The following is a 17,276-nucleotide window of genomic DNA, read 5'->3' on the forward strand; positions in this document are numbered from 1 at the left end:
GAGTTTCTTTTTCTGCTCTGAGGCTGCTGATTAAAATAGAGCAAAAACATCGACGGAAAATCCGGCAGGCCTCTGGTGCTCATAGGTGAGTTTACCCGAGACAACTGGGGGGCGACCTTGGGGTGACCTGTGTGTTCCTCGGGGGCCACCTCTCAGCTCCCCAGTCCACCAGGGCGGCGCGAGTCTTCTCCCCGCGCTCCCGCGAGCTGGGGTCGACTCCTGGCCTTTCTGGTCCCTGTGCGCGGCGTTCCGGAGCACGTGGCAGCCCAGGAGGCCGCTTCTGTTTAAGTTCTCGCGGGCAGAGTGCAGCACTGCGTTCCCAATTGTGGACGCAGCGGAGGCCGCTCCAGACGTGCAAGCCCGCACCCGCGACCCAGCGGGGCGGGAAGCGCGGGAGAAGCCGGGCCCGTGCTCGGTCACGGCCGGCCGTCCCCCAGCCCGCGCGTCGGGAGCGCGCCCCGTGCCCCTCCCTACCGCGCCTACTCCGATCGTGGCGCGGTGCGCTCAGAGACGTGGCGCGGCTTGGAAAGATCGCGCTCCGGGACTCAGTTGCGCGCAGGATTGCGGGTCCGGGTCGCGGAACCTCCCGGGTGCGCGCGACTCCTGGGCACGCGCTCCCCGCGCGCGCCCAGGATGCGTTCCTAGCCTAACGCGCGTTCGACTCCGGGCCCCGCCCTGCGCTCACCTGCGCACCGCCCACCTGCGAGGGGCGTGCCCTGGGGCGTGCCCGGCGTGTCCTGGGGGCGTGTACGGACGGAGGCGTGCCCGGGGCGTGCCCGGGCGGGGCGGGGTCCGCGCTGCGGGCGGCGCTCATTCCGCGGATTCCTTGCGCTGCTGTCCGCGCGCCCCGTGCGCCCCGCGGGGCCGGAGCTAGCCGAGCGCTGGCGGTGAGTGGGACGGGCGCGCTGGGTGTCTCTGCGGGCCGCGGGGCTCATGTGGGGGAACGGGGTCTCGGGGCCGCGGTGCAGGCGGTGCGGTTGGGAAACCCGGATTCCGCGCTTCCAGCCCCAGCCGGCACCGACCCCGCCTCCCGCGTAGGCCTCGCCGCAGCGCCCCCTTCCTGGGTCCCCGTGGGTGACAGCGCCGGCCAGGGCGGCGACTCGGTCTGCTGTGCGCGGCTGGCGCAGGCTCGCGACGGGAGCGCGGCCAGTAAACCAGTTTCGCTTTGATCCGCGCCGCGTTCCCAGTGGTGTAGCCTCCGTGGGCACCGGGACGGGCGGGCGGACGGGCCTGGCTCCCACGCCGGCCCGGTGGGAAGGTGCTGGCCCCGCTTTGGAGTTGGAAGATCGCTTTTTGGACCCAAGGCTGCCGTGGACGAAAAAGCAGGCTCGGCATTCTGTCCGGGAACAGCCAAGACGCCCCAAAACAGAAAAACCCGGTTTGTACACAGACTCTGCAGGTCGGGTTGCAGGCCGCGTGAGTGCCACATACCCATTCGCGCCCTGGTTGCCAGGGTCCCTGTCGGTCCTGCGAGGTCATTGTTCCTGCGCGGCGCGTGAGGCCTCTGCGCGTGATCGGGGCCCACGAGTGGACGCCAGGTCCCAGCGCCGCTGTGACCTTGTAACCTCCACACGCCCCGCCGTACTCCGCAGAGTCTTTATTACACCCGACGCGGTTCTGTCGAGTTTTTTCCCCTTTATTTTTCTTGTGTGAAAGAAAAATCATCTCCCCTGCGGTGAAAATGATGTAAACCCCTCGATTTGTTGTTTGACTCCGGCAAAATTTTCATCCCAGCCGATTTCCCCTGCCACCTCCCCCCTCACTCTTCTGGGCACCCTGCCTTCGATTTTTGTTTGGAAGGGGCAAACCAATTTTTCTGTTGACCAAAACACAATATAATTAAGAAGATAATTCTGCTATAAATAACCATGGTCTGCATTCCAAAACTGTGAGTGTTGCAGTGAAAACAGCTCTGGCTTATTGTTTCTGGAGGGTTGAGTTCGAGTCCAGTCTAAGTTATCTACTAGGTTTTGACCAGAAATTTAATCTTAGATTTAATCTTTGTAAGAGCCTGTTCCTGTGTGTGCCAGAACTCAGTTTCAGAAGTTACAGAGAATAATGTGCTTTGAATGTATTTTTTTGTATTAGGTTATTTATAAGTCTTTGAAGTTTTGAAAGAGCTTTGTAAACAATCATTTCCACTTTCCTCAACCGACTTAGACTGTGACCTTAATTTAAGGTTTTAACACTGCTTACAGACATAATTGTGAAGCCAAAAGTTCTCAAGCCCCTCGCCCCCAGGATTGAACCAGTGCCTTTGTACTGAGCTATCTTGCCTGGTCTTTTAAATTCAATTCAATTATATTTTATTTTGGGACAGAACCTTGCTGTCTCTCTTAGTGCCCAGACTGGACTCAAAATTTGTGATCCTCCTGCCACAGCCTCCTAGAGTACTGGGATTACAGGAGTGTACTACCATGCTGGCTGCTTCTCACTTTTAAGAAATTCCTTTTACTCCTTTATGAAAGCAACCTTATTGTTTGCCTCTAACGATTTCTAAAACAGTCACAAAAAAATTTTTTTTTACTTTGTGTATCTTCTGGATATCGCTCTTGGATACATTTGTCATGGAACTTTTAATTAGCTTTAATAATAAGTAGTATAAAAATAAATTTGCTTTACAACTTGAACGAGGACTCAATAAAATAAGCTGTAAGTTCAGAAGGCTAGAAGTCAAGCGCATGACCCTGTGTGGCGATCTTAACAGACAGGATTGTCTTTCTAGCCTGAGCTGAGCTGCCGCAGATGTGGGCACCTGGTGAAAGACAGTCTTGTGTGTGGAGGACTTACGCAAGACAGCTGAGGCTGGTTTGTGATTCTTCCAGGGAGTCTACTGGGAGGCAGTGAAGCCAGTGTGTGGGAGTATAATAGAGGAGCAAAGTGAATTCAAATATACCACTGCTCATCAATCTGTAAGCAGCTTAGGAACTCTCCACATTACAAACAGACACAACTTTGGGCCTGGGTCACTAGTCTTGCTGGTACTAGCTGCCAAAGGTGTGCAAGATATATTGAAACCAGGGAGACGAAACAAGAAGGAGGCTGTCCATATGGGATGTACATTGGACCTTCTGTCATGGGTCTGATGGCCAGAGACCCTGGGTCCCCCTTATTTGCATTTACAGATTTGTCTATCCACTGAAATTTGTTTGCAGCCCAGAGCAAGGGCTGTGTGTGGTGGACTGTTGGACTAGTACAGGGTAAGGGAGACTTAGGGGGGGGGGTCACAATGTGAACCTTCCTGAGGAGATAGAATCCAGGGCCCCTTTTTACTTATTCATGCTTGCTGGTGAGTTTGAGGGTTGACATTGTCTCCAGATGTGGTGCCAAAGGGCTCTCTGTGGTTCCTCAGCCAAGAAGGACATGGTGTGCTTTATGGAGAAAATTTGTATTAAATAAGATTGGTTTGAAGCTGAGTGTGGTAGCACACAGGGAGGCTGAGGCAGGAAGATCACAAATTCCAGCCCACCTCTTCCTCTAAGTGGCCTGAGGTGACCTGTAAAAATGGTTTGTCACTCTCCTGACCCAGAAAACCCCACAAAATCATGCAAATCAAGAGGCTCAAATTTTTGTGTTCACTTTAAGAATGTCCATGAAACTGCCCAGGCCATTAAGGGTGTGCATATCCAAAAGTCCACCAAATCTCTGAAGGGTGTCACGTTAAAGAAGCAACGTGTGCTTTTCCACCATTACAGTGGTGGAGCTGCCAGGTGTGCCCAGGCCGAGCAGTGGGGCTGAACCCAGAGTCAGTGGCCCAAAAAGAGTGCTGAATTTTTGCTGCACATGCTTAAAAATGCAGAGAGTAATGCTGAACTTACGGGTTTAGATGTAGATTCTCTGGTCATTGCACATATCCAGGTGAAGAAAGCACCCAAGATGGGCTGCCTTACTTACAGAGCTTGTGGCTGGATTAACCCATACATGAGCTCCCCTTGCCACACTGAGATGATCCTCACTGAAAAGGAACAAATCGTTCCTAAACCAGAGGAGGAAGTTGCACAGAAGAAAAAAATACCTCAGAAGAAACCGAAGAAACAAAAACTTAGGGCATGGGAATAAATTATGCATAAAAATGCAAATAAAAGTAATGTTTGCCATTATTAGTAAAAAAACCAAAACAAAATAAAAAAACAAAACAGGAAAAAACAAATTCCAGCCCAGCCTGGGCAATTTAAAGAAACCCTATCTGAAAAAGTAACTCAGTACAAAGGCCCTGGATTTAATCTCTACTACTTTTGTTAGGGGATGAATTACAAAGCTGTTGGCCTCAAGTTCAACATTAAGGAGTCAACAATAGATACTCAGTAAGACAGAGATCTTTACACAAGAGCACACATAAAAGAACACACATCTCTTTTTTTTTGGTACCGGGAATCGATCTCAAGGCCTCGAGCTTGCCAGGCAGGTGCTTGTGCTGCTGAGCTAAATCCCTGGCCCTGAAAGTTGACAAAAATGTGACCGGAGGCTAGAAGGCAGTTAGCTCAGTGTATGTGATTTTATAGAACAGGATTACAGTGCATGATGAAAACTGATCGATTTGCTGGCTCATGGTGTCAACTGACTTAATGATGTCCTGAGGTAGATGGTGTCCGCTGGGCCTTAGAGGCCCAGGGTTGAGATGTAGGCATCATGGAGAGTTAGACTTCCAGGGAGTTCACCAGCCTGGGCTAGGATGAAGTTCCTACCTATCTCTTACTGTTTTGAATGTTTGTTTTTATTAGCTCCCTTTCATTTCCTGTGTGGAGTTGTCCATGCACACAATCCATCTTAATTTTCTTTCCATCCCCTTCCCACTATCTTTTGGTGCTCTTCCTTGTTGTAAAAGATCCATCTGCTTGTTTCCTGTGATCTTTTGTTTTGTGCTTTGTACTTTGGGTTTCTCATATATGTGATAGGCAGTGTGTCTGATCTATTTCACTTGACATTATAGTCTCAAGGTGCATCTGTTTCCCTACAGGCAGCTTAAGCTTGTCCTTCTGTACGGCAGAGTGGTACTCCATTGTGTATAAATACCACATTTCCTTTATCCACTCATCTGCCAGTGGACATACAGGATGATTCCAAGATTTAACCTTTATGAATTGTGCTGCTGTAAACGTGGGTGGGTGCTGTAAATGCATACATGTATTGCTGTCCTATGATGTTTTGCTTTCTCAAACTGAGGTTTGAGAAGACAAAGAAAGGCTAGATTCATAGTAAGTTAAATGTGAGTCAGAAGCGCATGGGTCATTTTTATGTGGGCTGCAGCAGTGTTAGAAAGTAATGAGAAGCGGCAGTTTGCTGGGTAAGTCTTAGACTTTATTTGTGCCCCTCAGACAGCAGTGCTAGCGTGGGCCTGCTGTCACCTCCAGGGCTGCCCTAGAGATGCAGAGAAGTGTGCCCGAGTAGGGAGCCTTGGGGAGGTCACATGGGAAGCTCGGCCCAGGTGTGTAGCTGTGAGCCTGCGCTGCTGCTGGCCCTCGGGTCACATGGCTGTGCATCTGCCCTGTTGCCCCTGAGAGCGGCTGTGCCCCAGTAACTGACGATCATGTTCATTGCCCAGCGGCACTGCCTGACAGTTCCTGTAGCCATGGTCCTTGAGAGGACTGAAGATCCCGACACCCCCCTCCTGACCTGAGGGCTGAGGAGTCCACAGAGACCAGCCTCAGGCCCATTTAGCACCCAAAAACCTCATGTAGAGGCCAGGGTACAGTGCTGTGGTAGACACGTGGCTAGTGTGGGGGAAGCTTGGCTTCCATCTATAGTGCTGCCAGAAAAAAAAAAGGGAAAAGACAAAAGTTTGAGTATTCCTCAGGTTTCCACCCAGAGTAATACAGTCATAGGCTTCTGGGTTTTGCTGTCCGTGGGGGTGACAGGAGGTGGGGACCAGCAGCTTGGGCAGAGGTGGCAGCTGACCCAGAGCCTGCCCCTGCAGGGAGGGCCTGAGGTACCCCGGGGGAAGGGGCCTACCTGTGCCACCACCAGCTCTTTTCTCTTTCTAGGACAGTGGGGGATGGCTGCCAAGGGAACAGCTTTCGCTCTTGGGCCTATGTTGGAGGTTGGCAAGCACTCGCAAGAAGCTTGGTTTTGGATTTTAAGTGTGCGTGCGAGTGGTTCTTTGAGACAGGGTCTGGCTGTATATATTGAACTCACTATGGAGCCCAGGCTGACCTTGAATTTAAGGGTGAGCCTCCTGCCTTAATCCTCCTGAGTGCTGGGATTACAGGTGTGCGCCATTAAACTTTTATTTTGGATTCTGTGGAAATAGATGTGGAGCAGGTGGGTATGCTGGTCCCATTTGAGCCGTTTGGTCTCCTTGTGTATTTCCAGAAATGTCCTGCATGGTGAGAAGAAGCTGGATGGAAATGGAAGTTGGCCAGGTCGTGTCTCTGAGTAGGGTGCTCCATGCTGGACTTTGTGGCTTCAAGGAGGGAGCGGTGAGGACGGCTGGGTGGGAAGTGGCAGCACAGGTGCACGTTTTCAGTGTCACCACCTGGCCCTTGAGGTGACCGGTAGGGCTGCACACAGGGTTTCTAGAGCATGACCCTGCACATGGCACTGTTCCTTGGAGCCTGGAGTCCTCACAGCTTGGCCAGGTTCTGTGGTCAGCGTGGCCACTGGAGTTCCTAAGGCTGCAGTCGTGGCGAGTGACATCTGTCCTGGCCAGTGGCAGTCCTTTTCCCTTGCCCATCCTGGTTTCTGCTTGTGTTGGCTCTGTGCCTGTTTCTCTCGAAAGCAGGGAAAATGTGGCCTGGCTTTGTGTTCTGCCGAGAGGTGGAGAAGGAGATGATTTGTTTCCTGTAGCCCGCTGTGGGACTGTGGTGCTGTTGGGTGGTGTTGGGCATGGATGGGGCTGGAAGCCTTGTTGCTGACATGAGTTTTTTAATTCTTTTTGTAATTCTTTTTGTATTGAGGATCGAGCTCACGACCTTGCGATTGCCAGGCAGGCACTGTGCCACTAAGCTATATCCCCAGCTTACACTATGCTTATCTCCAAAAACCACCTGTCAACTTGATCGCATAACTAGGAAGGAGGCGGTAGAGACAGGGAAGGGCTGATCTGTGGGCGCCAAATTCTGCTGGGGTGGGAGCGAGAGTTCTGTGACCTGTGGCACAGCTGGTGACGGGAGAGTGTGACCCGGAGAGCTCTAAGAAAGGGTTCTGAACGACCTGACTGTGAGGAAACAGTAATTGTGTGAGGAGCTAGGTGTGTTTACCCTGACTTAAACATTAGACAGCGTGTAAATACATCGAGGGCTTCACAGCACCCACGAACACGTGCAACTGCTGTGTCTTTACCTGTCATTTGAAATACATGTCAGTGAAACTAAATTAAAAATCATAGTAAAACTGTCATTGGCTGGGGAGCTTGGAGCTTGGATTCCAGGCTTAGCTTTCTGAAGTTAGCTGTTCTTGGTTTCTGGGTTTTTCACCTGGAGTGGAAGAGTCGGACTTGCCTGTATGGTCTGACTGATGGTTTGGTGGTAGGAAACCAGTCAGGTCATTGATACAGATTTTGAAAAAGCGTGTGCCACACGGGTGTGTGACGGTGGTGGTAGCAGAGTGACAGATTGTGCATCTTCATAGCGCTTTTAGTCTCATAGTCATTTAGTCTGCACAGTGGGTTCGGCCATGTGTACCAGGGCAGTGCTCCTTCACCGTGGGCTCGGGAGCTGCGGGCTGCAGGCTGCTGTGGGTACAGCAGAAGGCCTCGGGGAGGGAGCCATGCGGTGGAATCCCGATTGTGTGTAGTCCAGTTTTTTTCCTCTTCATGACCTCAGGCTGTCACTCCTGTTGGGCCATGTTGGCTGCATGGTAGAGTTACCCTTTCCTTTCTGTGATGTCTGCTCACCATGTACCACAGAAATAGGAGACATCTCTTGAGCACCTCTGCATTCTCTTTTTTTCCTAGTCCTTGGGGTTGAACCCAGGACCCAGGTCATTGTGGTAAGATACATCCCCAGTGTGTTTCGTTTCGTTTTGTTTTTAAACAAGGACTCACTAAGTTGCTCAGTTGCCCAGGCTGGACTTGGACTCGGAATCCTCCTGACTCAGCCTCCCAAGTGTGCTAGATGACAGGTGTGTTACTACACATGCATATTTCTAAATTCTTGGCAGCCGAAGACGCCACCCAACCATTTCTGTAACGTGGTGGTTCAAACTTCCAGTTTGTCATTTCTCTTGCACCATGAGCTGGGGTGAAGTAGATGGCCTGGGAAGGTCTCTCACAGAGATGGAGTTCGACTGCAGCAGGAGCAGGGCCAGTAGGATCAGGCGACGTGGAGTCGGAGAGGCCATTGGTGTCCTAGGACAGCAACACTTCCCAGGTCCTGACGTGTGGCTGGGGCCTGGGTATCAGGGACAGGAAGCAGTTTGAGCGTGACTCCGCTACCCTAGACAGCGTCCACTGTGGCCAGGGTTGATTTTCTGTGTTCTCATCCACTCCTGGGTGACACTGTAGGTGCTGCAGGGCGGGGACTGAGGCCCTCATGGTGTTGCTTTCACCTTGGGTCCCTCCTGGGAAACTTCCAGGATGCATCTTGGAATTCCACTCCCTGGCATGGAAAAAGTGATGAATCTACTTCCGAGGACTAGAGCTCTTGTCCCCTTCACTGGCCAGAAAGTGACAGCTCTCCCTGGAAGGCCAGAGTGTCGGCTTCCACGTTTGTAGCTGAACTGGGCATTAGCACTGAACGCCATCACATTTTCCTAACTTTAGAACTGATGACCTGTCCTTTCCTCCTCCCTAACCTTTTAAGCTGTTTGGAAAAACATAATATTGGAGGCAAGACTTACAGGAAAGGAAGGTGGGCTGCCTGAGCCCATATTTGGACATTACTGGAAAACAAATGAAGAAGCCCTGCACAACAAAACTGTGTGTCTGATTCCCAACGATTTATGCTCCTAACTTACGGGAGGCGTGGAGAGAGGCAGCCTGTCCTCCTGTATGCTCTGTGGCTTCCTGTCACTGCAGAGCTGTCGTCAGATCCCAGAGGTCCCAAGGGCCAGGTGGCTTTGCTTTTGGTGTCACTAAGTTACAAGGTAAAATTCGCTGTGGGAATTGGAAGATGTTACTGGGATGGGCTTCGGTGGGCTGTGCTTTCCAAACAGGGGTAATTTGATAATAGGGGCAGCTGATAAAGGGGAGTATTGGCCAGGTCTGAAGCCCCCTGTTGTGGAACCCGGGCCCCAAAGGGTTTTTCCTGCTTTCCTGTGTGAAGTCCCTGCAGCCTGAAGTCCCCTCATCCTTTCAATCTTGCTTCTCTGACTCTCTTCAGGGAAATTGTCCCAGGCCGTCTGCTGAAAGTGTGATCGTTGCTTTTTTTTTCTTCAATACAGGAAGTTGTGTCATTGTTTTCTTTGTGCTTGCTTCAGCCCTGGGGAGGGACCTGGGCCTCCTGCATGCTAATAAGCAGGCGCTGCATCAGTGAATGACTCCTTTGATACGTTTACTGTTAGTTGCATTTTATTTAATGTGTTTGTGTGTCTTTTTTTGAGACAGGATCTTGCTATGTAGCCCAGCTGGCCTCTATCTTGCAGCAGTCCTTCTGCCTCAGTCTCCCAAGTGCTGGGATTACAAGTGTGTGCCATCATGCCGGGCATAGTTTGTGTGTCTTGACAAATAATTATTATCACACCTGAGAGTTTGTGTGGGAGGAAGTAGTTAGCAACACTGTCAGTTTCCAGAGAGGATTCCTTCCTGGGATCCTGGGGCTTGGGGTAGCTGAGCTCAACGGCAGACACTCAGGTGGGTGGGTGTCCAGGGTGACCTGGATTGGAAACCAGGTGCCTGTGCACGTCTCCGTGTGACATCGTGACCCCTAGCAAGTGCTGTGACACTGCCCTCCTGCCCTCCCACTGCCCCAAAAGTGCTGTGGCTGTCTTCCCTCCCCACGCCGTCAGTATGTTTTACCTGGCATGTCAGGGTGTGGATATTGACTGACGCGCAAAATTCACAAGACTTTATTACTGTTATCTCCACCTCTGTTTGCTTAGTTCTTCTGTAGGCCGATAACGCCGGTCCCTGACCTTACCTGCCACCTGTGTTATTGTACCCGTGCTGCAGTGTGCTTATCTCACACCTGGTTCCTGCACAAGCTCCCGGATCTCCTCGCTTCACCCCTTCTTGTCAGACCTTCCTGCCTGGCCTGCGAGGAACTTCTCAACTGAAGTGGCGTTAGTGGCATGTCCCTGCTGCTCAGGGGCAGCCCAGGTCACTGGCCGCTGTCTGGCTCCTTCCTGAGTCCGCAGGGTGCTGCCTGGCCGAACTCAGCTTCCTAGTCGTTGCTGTGGTTCAGTGTGGCTGCCCCAGGAGAGGAGGGCAACAGTGTGGGGATGGGAGCCCGAGACAGACCCCTTGAGGTGGCCCTGGGACACACAGCCAGACAGACAAAAAATAGATGTTCACAAGGTTAGCAACTGAACAAACAGTGATCTTTTATCATAAAATACACATTTGAGTTCCAAGGTGTATTCTGTATGCTCTGATTCTCTCTCTTTTGTTTATTTGGTGCTGATCACGGAACCCAGGGGCGCCTGCTAGGCAAGTGCTCTCCACTGAGCTGCATACCAGCCCCTGTGATCTCTTGTTAATCTTGCCTGTGGCCACCCCTCTCCGGGACACTTTCCAAACAAGATCATCCCACTGTCCCCTCATTTTGTCTCTCCAGCCTCTCTGGGTACCCTGTTGGACTTGGAGTGCTTGTGTAGTTCACACTTGGTTGGCTTCACCCTGCCAGGTGCCCTGCTGAGGAGCCTTAGACACCAGATCTCTTCTCTGTCTCCTTTGAGGGAAGTTTGCTGGGGGTTGAGGTCTCCCACTCTCTGAATCAGTGTAAATATCTGATCTGTGCCAGAATTCTGGGTCTGCTCCATTGTGTCTTTGGAGGCATTCTTTGCTGATTCTTTGCATGATGTGCCTAACTTGAGGCAGATGCTAAATCATACAGATTTGGGCTTGGAGTGTGGAAGGCCCTGCCCATCAGCTTCACAGGGAAGGCGCAGTAGTTTGGTCCTGTGTCGAGGGTACAGCACTGTCTGCAGTCCCTTATGTAGAGGCTCCAGACTTCGAACCTGGGACTTGCCTGTGAAGGAAACTGGCTGGATGAAGAGAATGTTACCCAGCTCTTAGGAGTCAAGCAGGCCTTTTCCTATCATTGGGTCCCAAATTGTTTTTTGTTTTCTTTACTTTTAAGCAAATTCTCAAATCCTCCTGAGGATGTGGTATTTTCCGTTTTACAGAGAGCATTAGGAATGTGAACACCACAAACTTTGCTTTCTCTCTCTCTTTTTTAATACTGGGTATGAATACTAGGTATTTTTAATACTGCACTGAGCTATATCCCCACCGCTTTTCATGCTTTTAATAATTTTTATTTTGAGACAGGGTCTTGCCAAGTCAGTATGTCGACCAGGCTAGGCTTGAACTTGTGATCTTCCTACCTCTTTCTCCCAAGTGCTGGAATTACAAAGTAGAATTAGGTGTGTGCCACCATGCCTGGCTCCCCAGACTTCTTCACTGTAGCAAAATGTTTTGCTTATAAACTAGAAACATCCAGCAAAGTGCTTTGAAAAGCACTGGTTGGAACTCAGTTCTTGTGGCTGCATCTGCCATGCAGACTGAAGGCAGCGAGGGAGGCCGTGGGCGCTGCTGGGCGTGCGGTGCAGACTACATGCTTCCAGGTGCAGGCTCACTGTCCTTCTTGAGGCTGCAGCATGCATGCACAGTCATCTGTAGATGCTGGAGAACTCAGAGTAAGTGCTGCTGGTGAAGACTGATCCCCTGGCAGCTGATGAGCGTGCATGTCCCTTCATGGCTGTGGGTGTGAATCTAGCAGCTCAGCAAAAGCAAACGGGCAAATGTAGCCTGGTTTTCTTGGGCTCTTTGATTCTTTTTTTTTTTTTTTTTATCTGTACCAGGAATTGAACTCACGACTGTGCGCTTGCAAGGCAGGCGCTTATTCCGCTGAGCTAAATCCCCAGCCCCCTGGGCTCTTTGATTCTTTAGCAGCTTTTTTTTCTTCTGAGACAAGGTCTCACTATGTAGTTGAAGCCAGCTTTGAACTCATTATGAAGTCCATGCTGGCCTCAAACTCATGACTTTCCTCCTACCTCAGCCTCCTGAGTGCAGGGATTACAGGCATGGCTACTACACCTGGCTGTGGCTTTGCTTTTGTAGGTGTGCTGTAATCAGAGGGACTAGAATTCAAAATAAGCATCTAGTCTTCTTTTAAAAGTATGACAGTGGGGGGCTGGGGATTTAGCTCAGTGGCATAAGCGCCTGCCTTGCAAGCAGGCAGTCGTGAGTTCGATCCCTGGTACCGATAAAAAAAGGAAAAAGACAAAAAAAAAAGTATGACAGTGGGTGGCTGTGATGGTGTAGCTCAGTGGGAGTTTGTGTGAGCCTGCGGAGATAGAGGTCCCTAAAGTCCCTAGGTTTGGTCTCTAGCATTGCAAACAAACATCAGCTAACAAACAGGTACTCAGAGTAGTGATAGGATTACCACATTACCACAAAGGATAATGATTCCACTGGAGTGTAGTGATGTGCTTCAGGAATTCCAGCCCTCAAGATACTGAGACAGGAGAATCAACCGAATTGAGCTCAACGTAGTGAATTCAAAACCAGCCTGAACTACATAGCAAGACCCCGTCTCCAAAAACCAAAAACTAAAAAAAAAAAAAAGATTCCTATCAATTTTAAAAGATTGTTTATGTCATGTCATGGATTTCCTGGGGCACCCTGGTTGAGTTGAAGCCCTCTCTAATGCTTCTGGTGACTTTCAGCCAGAGAGGCTGTCTCAGTGAAAAACGAACAACCCAAGCCCAGCAGTGCAGGGCCCCCTCTGTGGGCACGGGTTACAGGTGTGGTGGCGTCCGTGCCCCTGAGCATCCCTGACACTCAGCACATGGGCAGGCAGAGGAGACTGCTGGCCTTGGCAGGGCTCAGCAGCGTGGACAGGGTGGCATGGAACTGAACCCATCCCTGTTTAGAGCAAGTGCCCCTCCTGCCTGCAGGAGGAAGCCTTCCTGGGTGGCCTGGGATTCCTCCTGGGCAGGCATGGACCCTGCGGTCACCCAGGCTGTGCCTCCAGCCCCCTGCTAACTACTGAAATGCTGAAAGTGCCTTTGGAATTCTGTTTACATTTTCTTCCACTTCTCCTTTTTCCTTTTAGGCTGAGTCAGGAATGGAGACACCGTTGGATGTCTTGTCCAGGGCCGCGTCTCTGGTGCACGCTGATGATGAAAAGCGTAAGTCAGAAATGTGTTTTAAAGGAGTCTGTGTAAATGCTTTTCCTAGTGTGCCTTGCCCGCACAGTGAATTAAAACCACTAGCTTCCCTACACGGTTTTGGTCTAGAGGCTGTTGGTTTTGGTGGTTTCCTCAGAGACAACAGCTTGACATTCTCATTCTTTGTTGCTGTTTTTGAGAACCAGAATGTGTTTTTCTTGCTTTAGTAGTGCTGGGAATGGAGCCCGGGACCCAGCACATGCCAGGCAAGCGCTCATCACTGAGCTGCATGCCCACCCGTAGTCACAGAAATTCTGGGGGGAGAAGACCCCTTCCCTTGCGTGGTGGTCAGGTAAAGGGGGAAAACACCAGATTTGAGAGATTATTGTTTATTCTAAAGTGTATTTGTTTTCACAGTGTTCTTGTTTAAGGTTAAAATTACTTATGTTGGGCATGATGGTGCAAGCCTGTAATTCTAGCACTTAGGAGCCTGAGGCAAGAGGATCGTTGTGAGTTCAAGACCAGCCTGGACTACACAGTGAGACCCTTTCTCAAAGAAAAATTAACTCACTGAACAGCATTGCTAGAATTACTATTGTTGCCCAGGTTGGGCTTGAATTTGTGATCCTCCTGCCTCAGCCTTCCAGAGTGCTGGGATTACAAGGTATGTGTCACCATGCCTAGCTATAACTCTGGGGGATTTTTTGGTACCGGGGACTGAACTCACGACCTCATGCTTGCCAGGCAGGAGCTTATGCCGCTGAACTAAATCCCCGGCCTCTACAATTCTGTTTTTTCATAATTTGAAAACTGACCAAGAAGGAAGGACAGGGCACTTCATGCTGGTACAAAGAACTGCAGTAACGTGGTGAATCCTTAACAACATAACAGTAGACCCTTGACTGCGAAACTCAGTTCATTCCTGAGGCTGCTTGTAGCTCACACGGTCAGCTGAAGGCTCAGGCTTCTCCCCACAGCCATCAGGTCTCTCTCCTGCTTTCAGGCAGATCTCAGTGTCCTTAAGGAGACACTGCCCAGGATTTCTCAAACTACCCCATACAGGAAAGGCTGTTCCTTCCAGAGCTCTTTAAGGGTTCAGTCTTGTTGGAGACCCCCTGGAAGCACCTGGGGCTGGTATTCAGATCATAGCTAAGGCTTTGGTCATGAGTGCAGTCTGGTCATAACCCAAGTTGTTTGTGTATCAGGCCGGTCGTCACTGGAGGCCACCGTACCGCAGATATTTCAGTGATTACAAAATATTTTATTTTTAGTAATTTTGCTCTTGTATCTTCTAGATTAAAAGACTGGGAGCTGTTACCTTCCTTCCTTAGATTTAAGATATTAAGAAAAAAGGTTTCAGGTTGACCTTTTATGAAGTGTTAAATTTTCAAAGCTGCCAGCTTTCTGGTTTATTTCGTGAGTTGGCAGCCTGGTATGTGTGCGGCTTTGAGATGCGAGGTCTGCCTGCTCGATAGCCTTTGGATTCATGAGCCTCAGTTTCCTGGTTAACAACAGGCAGCAATGCGACTTGCCTGCCGTGTATTTGTACGGATTAATGTTTCCTGGCTGGGGCTGCCTTGAGCTGCTCCCTGCACTGATTGGCTTCTGATTGCACCTTATGGGCTGTGGTTGAATCCAGGTGACTGTGTTCCTTTCCCCCTTGTCACCCCTCACGCGAGGTCCTCATTATGGGAAGTGACGGGAAGACAGCCATGAGATTTCCCCAACCTTTGTTTGTTTATTAGTTTGTGACAGGGCCTTTCTATGGAGTTATAATCGAACCTTGAACTTACTATGTAGCCCAGGCTGGGTTTGAACTCATGATCCTCCTGCCTCAGCCTCTGGAGTGCTGGGATTACAGATGTGCGCCACCATGCCTGGCTTCAAAACCTCTTTATAGTTCACCCAGATTCAGTGATGGTTTGCAGGCTGACAGAAATACCTAACGATGAAGTTTAGTTATTCCTCACTAAGGAAGCTGAGTTCAGGACCTGGTGTGTCATTCCCAGGGACACAGGCTAGGGACAGAGTCCTTCAACCACAGGTCCTTCCTGCCTCTAAGGACGCAGCCTGCAGGGCTGGCCTGACCAGCTGCCAACCCATTGTGTGGACCACTGAAAGAGCTGACTTATGCATCCCTGTCCCCTGTGGGGTAGCGCTTGGACTCTGTTGTCTAGCACCTGAGTTTAGTTAGAGGAACAAGCACTCCAGTGCTGGCTGTAATCAGGGAAAGTAGAGGGCATGACCACTCTACCCTGGAGGGTTGAGTAAAAAGGGTTTTTTCCTCTTCCTTTTCCCCTCTCCTTTTCAGCCTCTGGGTCAGAAATTTTGATCAGCTTGGAGATCTGCCTGGTTTCCAACTCTATGAGCCACACGAGAAGGCCATAAGGGGACAGTCCCTGGCTCAGGGATGAATCTGCAGACAGACTCTTGGGCTGTGTGCTCTGCAGGGATGTGGGCATTTCTGTGGGCATCGCACAGGGACAGTGTGTGGGGAGGAGGCCTGCCCTTGACCCTGTCCTGAGCCTCTCTGCTTCTGGTGGCCTGGTCTGGGCAGGAGCGGCTGGCCTGGTTTGGGTACCCTTGGCTGTGGGTCCGGCCGAGCCCTCATCTTATCTGGGCTTGTCTGGCCCCTGTGCTCAGGACTCTTCTTCACGGTGCTATACTGGGCAGCACTTGGGAACCTGGGAAGGTCCGAGTGGTACAGACAGCCTGGGCTGTGTGCAGCGCCGCAGTGGATTTCTTAGCCTCCTCTGTGCTGGCACAGCCCAGCCTGCTTTTTCTGCCCTAGATTAATTCTGGTTTGGCTTTGCTCTAGTTTGCTGTTACAGTTTGGGGCCCGGGAACACTCTGCGAGATGCTCTGAGAAAGTCTGGGTGTAATCTGATGTGGGTGTCTTATTTCGAGCACAGAGGAGTCTCATTCCTGGAGCTCAGCTTCCTGGTGTGTCTCTGTGGCCTAAATGATATTCAGGACTTCTGCCTGGCTCCTGAAGACCTGAAACTTAGTCATTTTGGGGGGTGGTATTGTTCTGGCCTTTCGAAGGGAACCAGATCCGTTGTGACTTGAGTCTCTAATACCCGATAGCCTTAAGGCTTCATTATGTCTACAGAAGACAATAAAAACAATATCTCAGTAGCACGCTGGGAGCCAGAGTAAATAGTGAAAGGATGGTTTTGTAGCAACACAATAGTTACTTATCTGGGTGGCCTAGAAGGAATAAATTTACTTAAAATAATCATCCACTGCTTAGGAGGCATTGATTTTATCACTGTTCAGGGCAGTCCTGGAATGGACTTAATGAAGACGTAACCAGATGGTTCATGCTGGGTTAGGAGGGCTCTGACTTTTTACAACTCTGTTTTTTCCCCCCCAAGGTCTTTGCATTGATCTACATCCCCAGCCCTCCTTTTAAGAATTTTTAACTTTTGATACAAGTTTTTTCTAAGTTACTAAGTTACTCAGGCAGGGTTCAAACTTGCCATCTTCCTACCTCAGCGTCCCAGAGAGCTGGGATTACAGGTGTGCATCACCTTGCCTGCCTCCAACTCTCTTTTTTGAATAGTGAAAATTGACCAAGGTGGGAGGACATGGCACTTTTTGCTGATATACATAATAATAGTTTGGTGTACATTTAACTTCATACCTCATTTCATTTTTTTTTTTTTTTTTTTTGTCTTTTTCCTTGTTATCGGTACTGGGGATCGAACTCACGACTGCCTGCTTGCAAGGCAGGTGCTTACGCTGCTGAGCTAAATCCCCAGCCCCTGATGCTCCTTCCTTGCTTGAGTAAAATCTGTGTTACTGGTGTTTTTGAGACAGGATTCACTGTCCAGTCTGGTCTTGACCACCTGCTCTCAGGTGACCCTCCTGCCTGAGTGTCTTGAATGCTGAAGCTATGCGTACATGCCACTGTGTCTAGCTAACATCGTTTTGAGAAAAGTGCAGCTTTGTTTTTGAGGGTTTGGGTGGAGGGGTTAAGTACTGGTCAGCTTTCCCATTGCTGAGACACAGGACCTGACATCCACATTAGTGGAGAAGTTAGTGGCTCAGGATTTTAGAGGATC

The 17,276-nt window shown here is 50.3% G+C and overlaps 1 protein-coding gene and 1 pseudogene across 2 annotated transcripts in view; both read left to right on the top strand.

Annotated features, from left to right (window-relative positions):
• Window positions 1-754: 754 nt before the first annotated feature.
• Window positions 755-17,276, top strand: part of Vgll4 (vestigial like family member 4) — a 99,096-nt gene continuing 82,574 nt past the window's right edge. The window contains exons 1-2 of one of the 2 annotated variants that reach the window (XM_003462731.5): window positions 755-887; window positions 13,155-13,230. In XM_003462731.5, coding sequence (XP_003462779.1) covers window positions 13,167-13,230 — 64 coding nt within the window. In that variant the 5' untranslated portion in view covers window positions 755-887; window positions 13,155-13,166. Of the gene's footprint in view, window positions 888-1,201; window positions 1,379-13,154; window positions 13,231-17,276 lie in introns of those variants that run through there. The other variant, XM_013144505.3, reaches the window with a different exon arrangement.
• LOC134473511 (large ribosomal subunit protein uL22-like) lies at window positions 1,392-13,136 on the top strand (annotated as a pseudogene).

This window comes from Cavia porcellus, unplaced genomic scaffold, assembly GCF_034190915.1.
Source record: "Cavia porcellus strain 051 isolate PalLab524CR breed Dunkin Hartley unplaced genomic scaffold, mCavPor4.1 scaffold_27, whole genome shotgun sequence".
Classification (NCBI taxonomy): domain Eukaryota; kingdom Metazoa; phylum Chordata; class Mammalia; order Rodentia; family Caviidae; genus Cavia; species Cavia porcellus.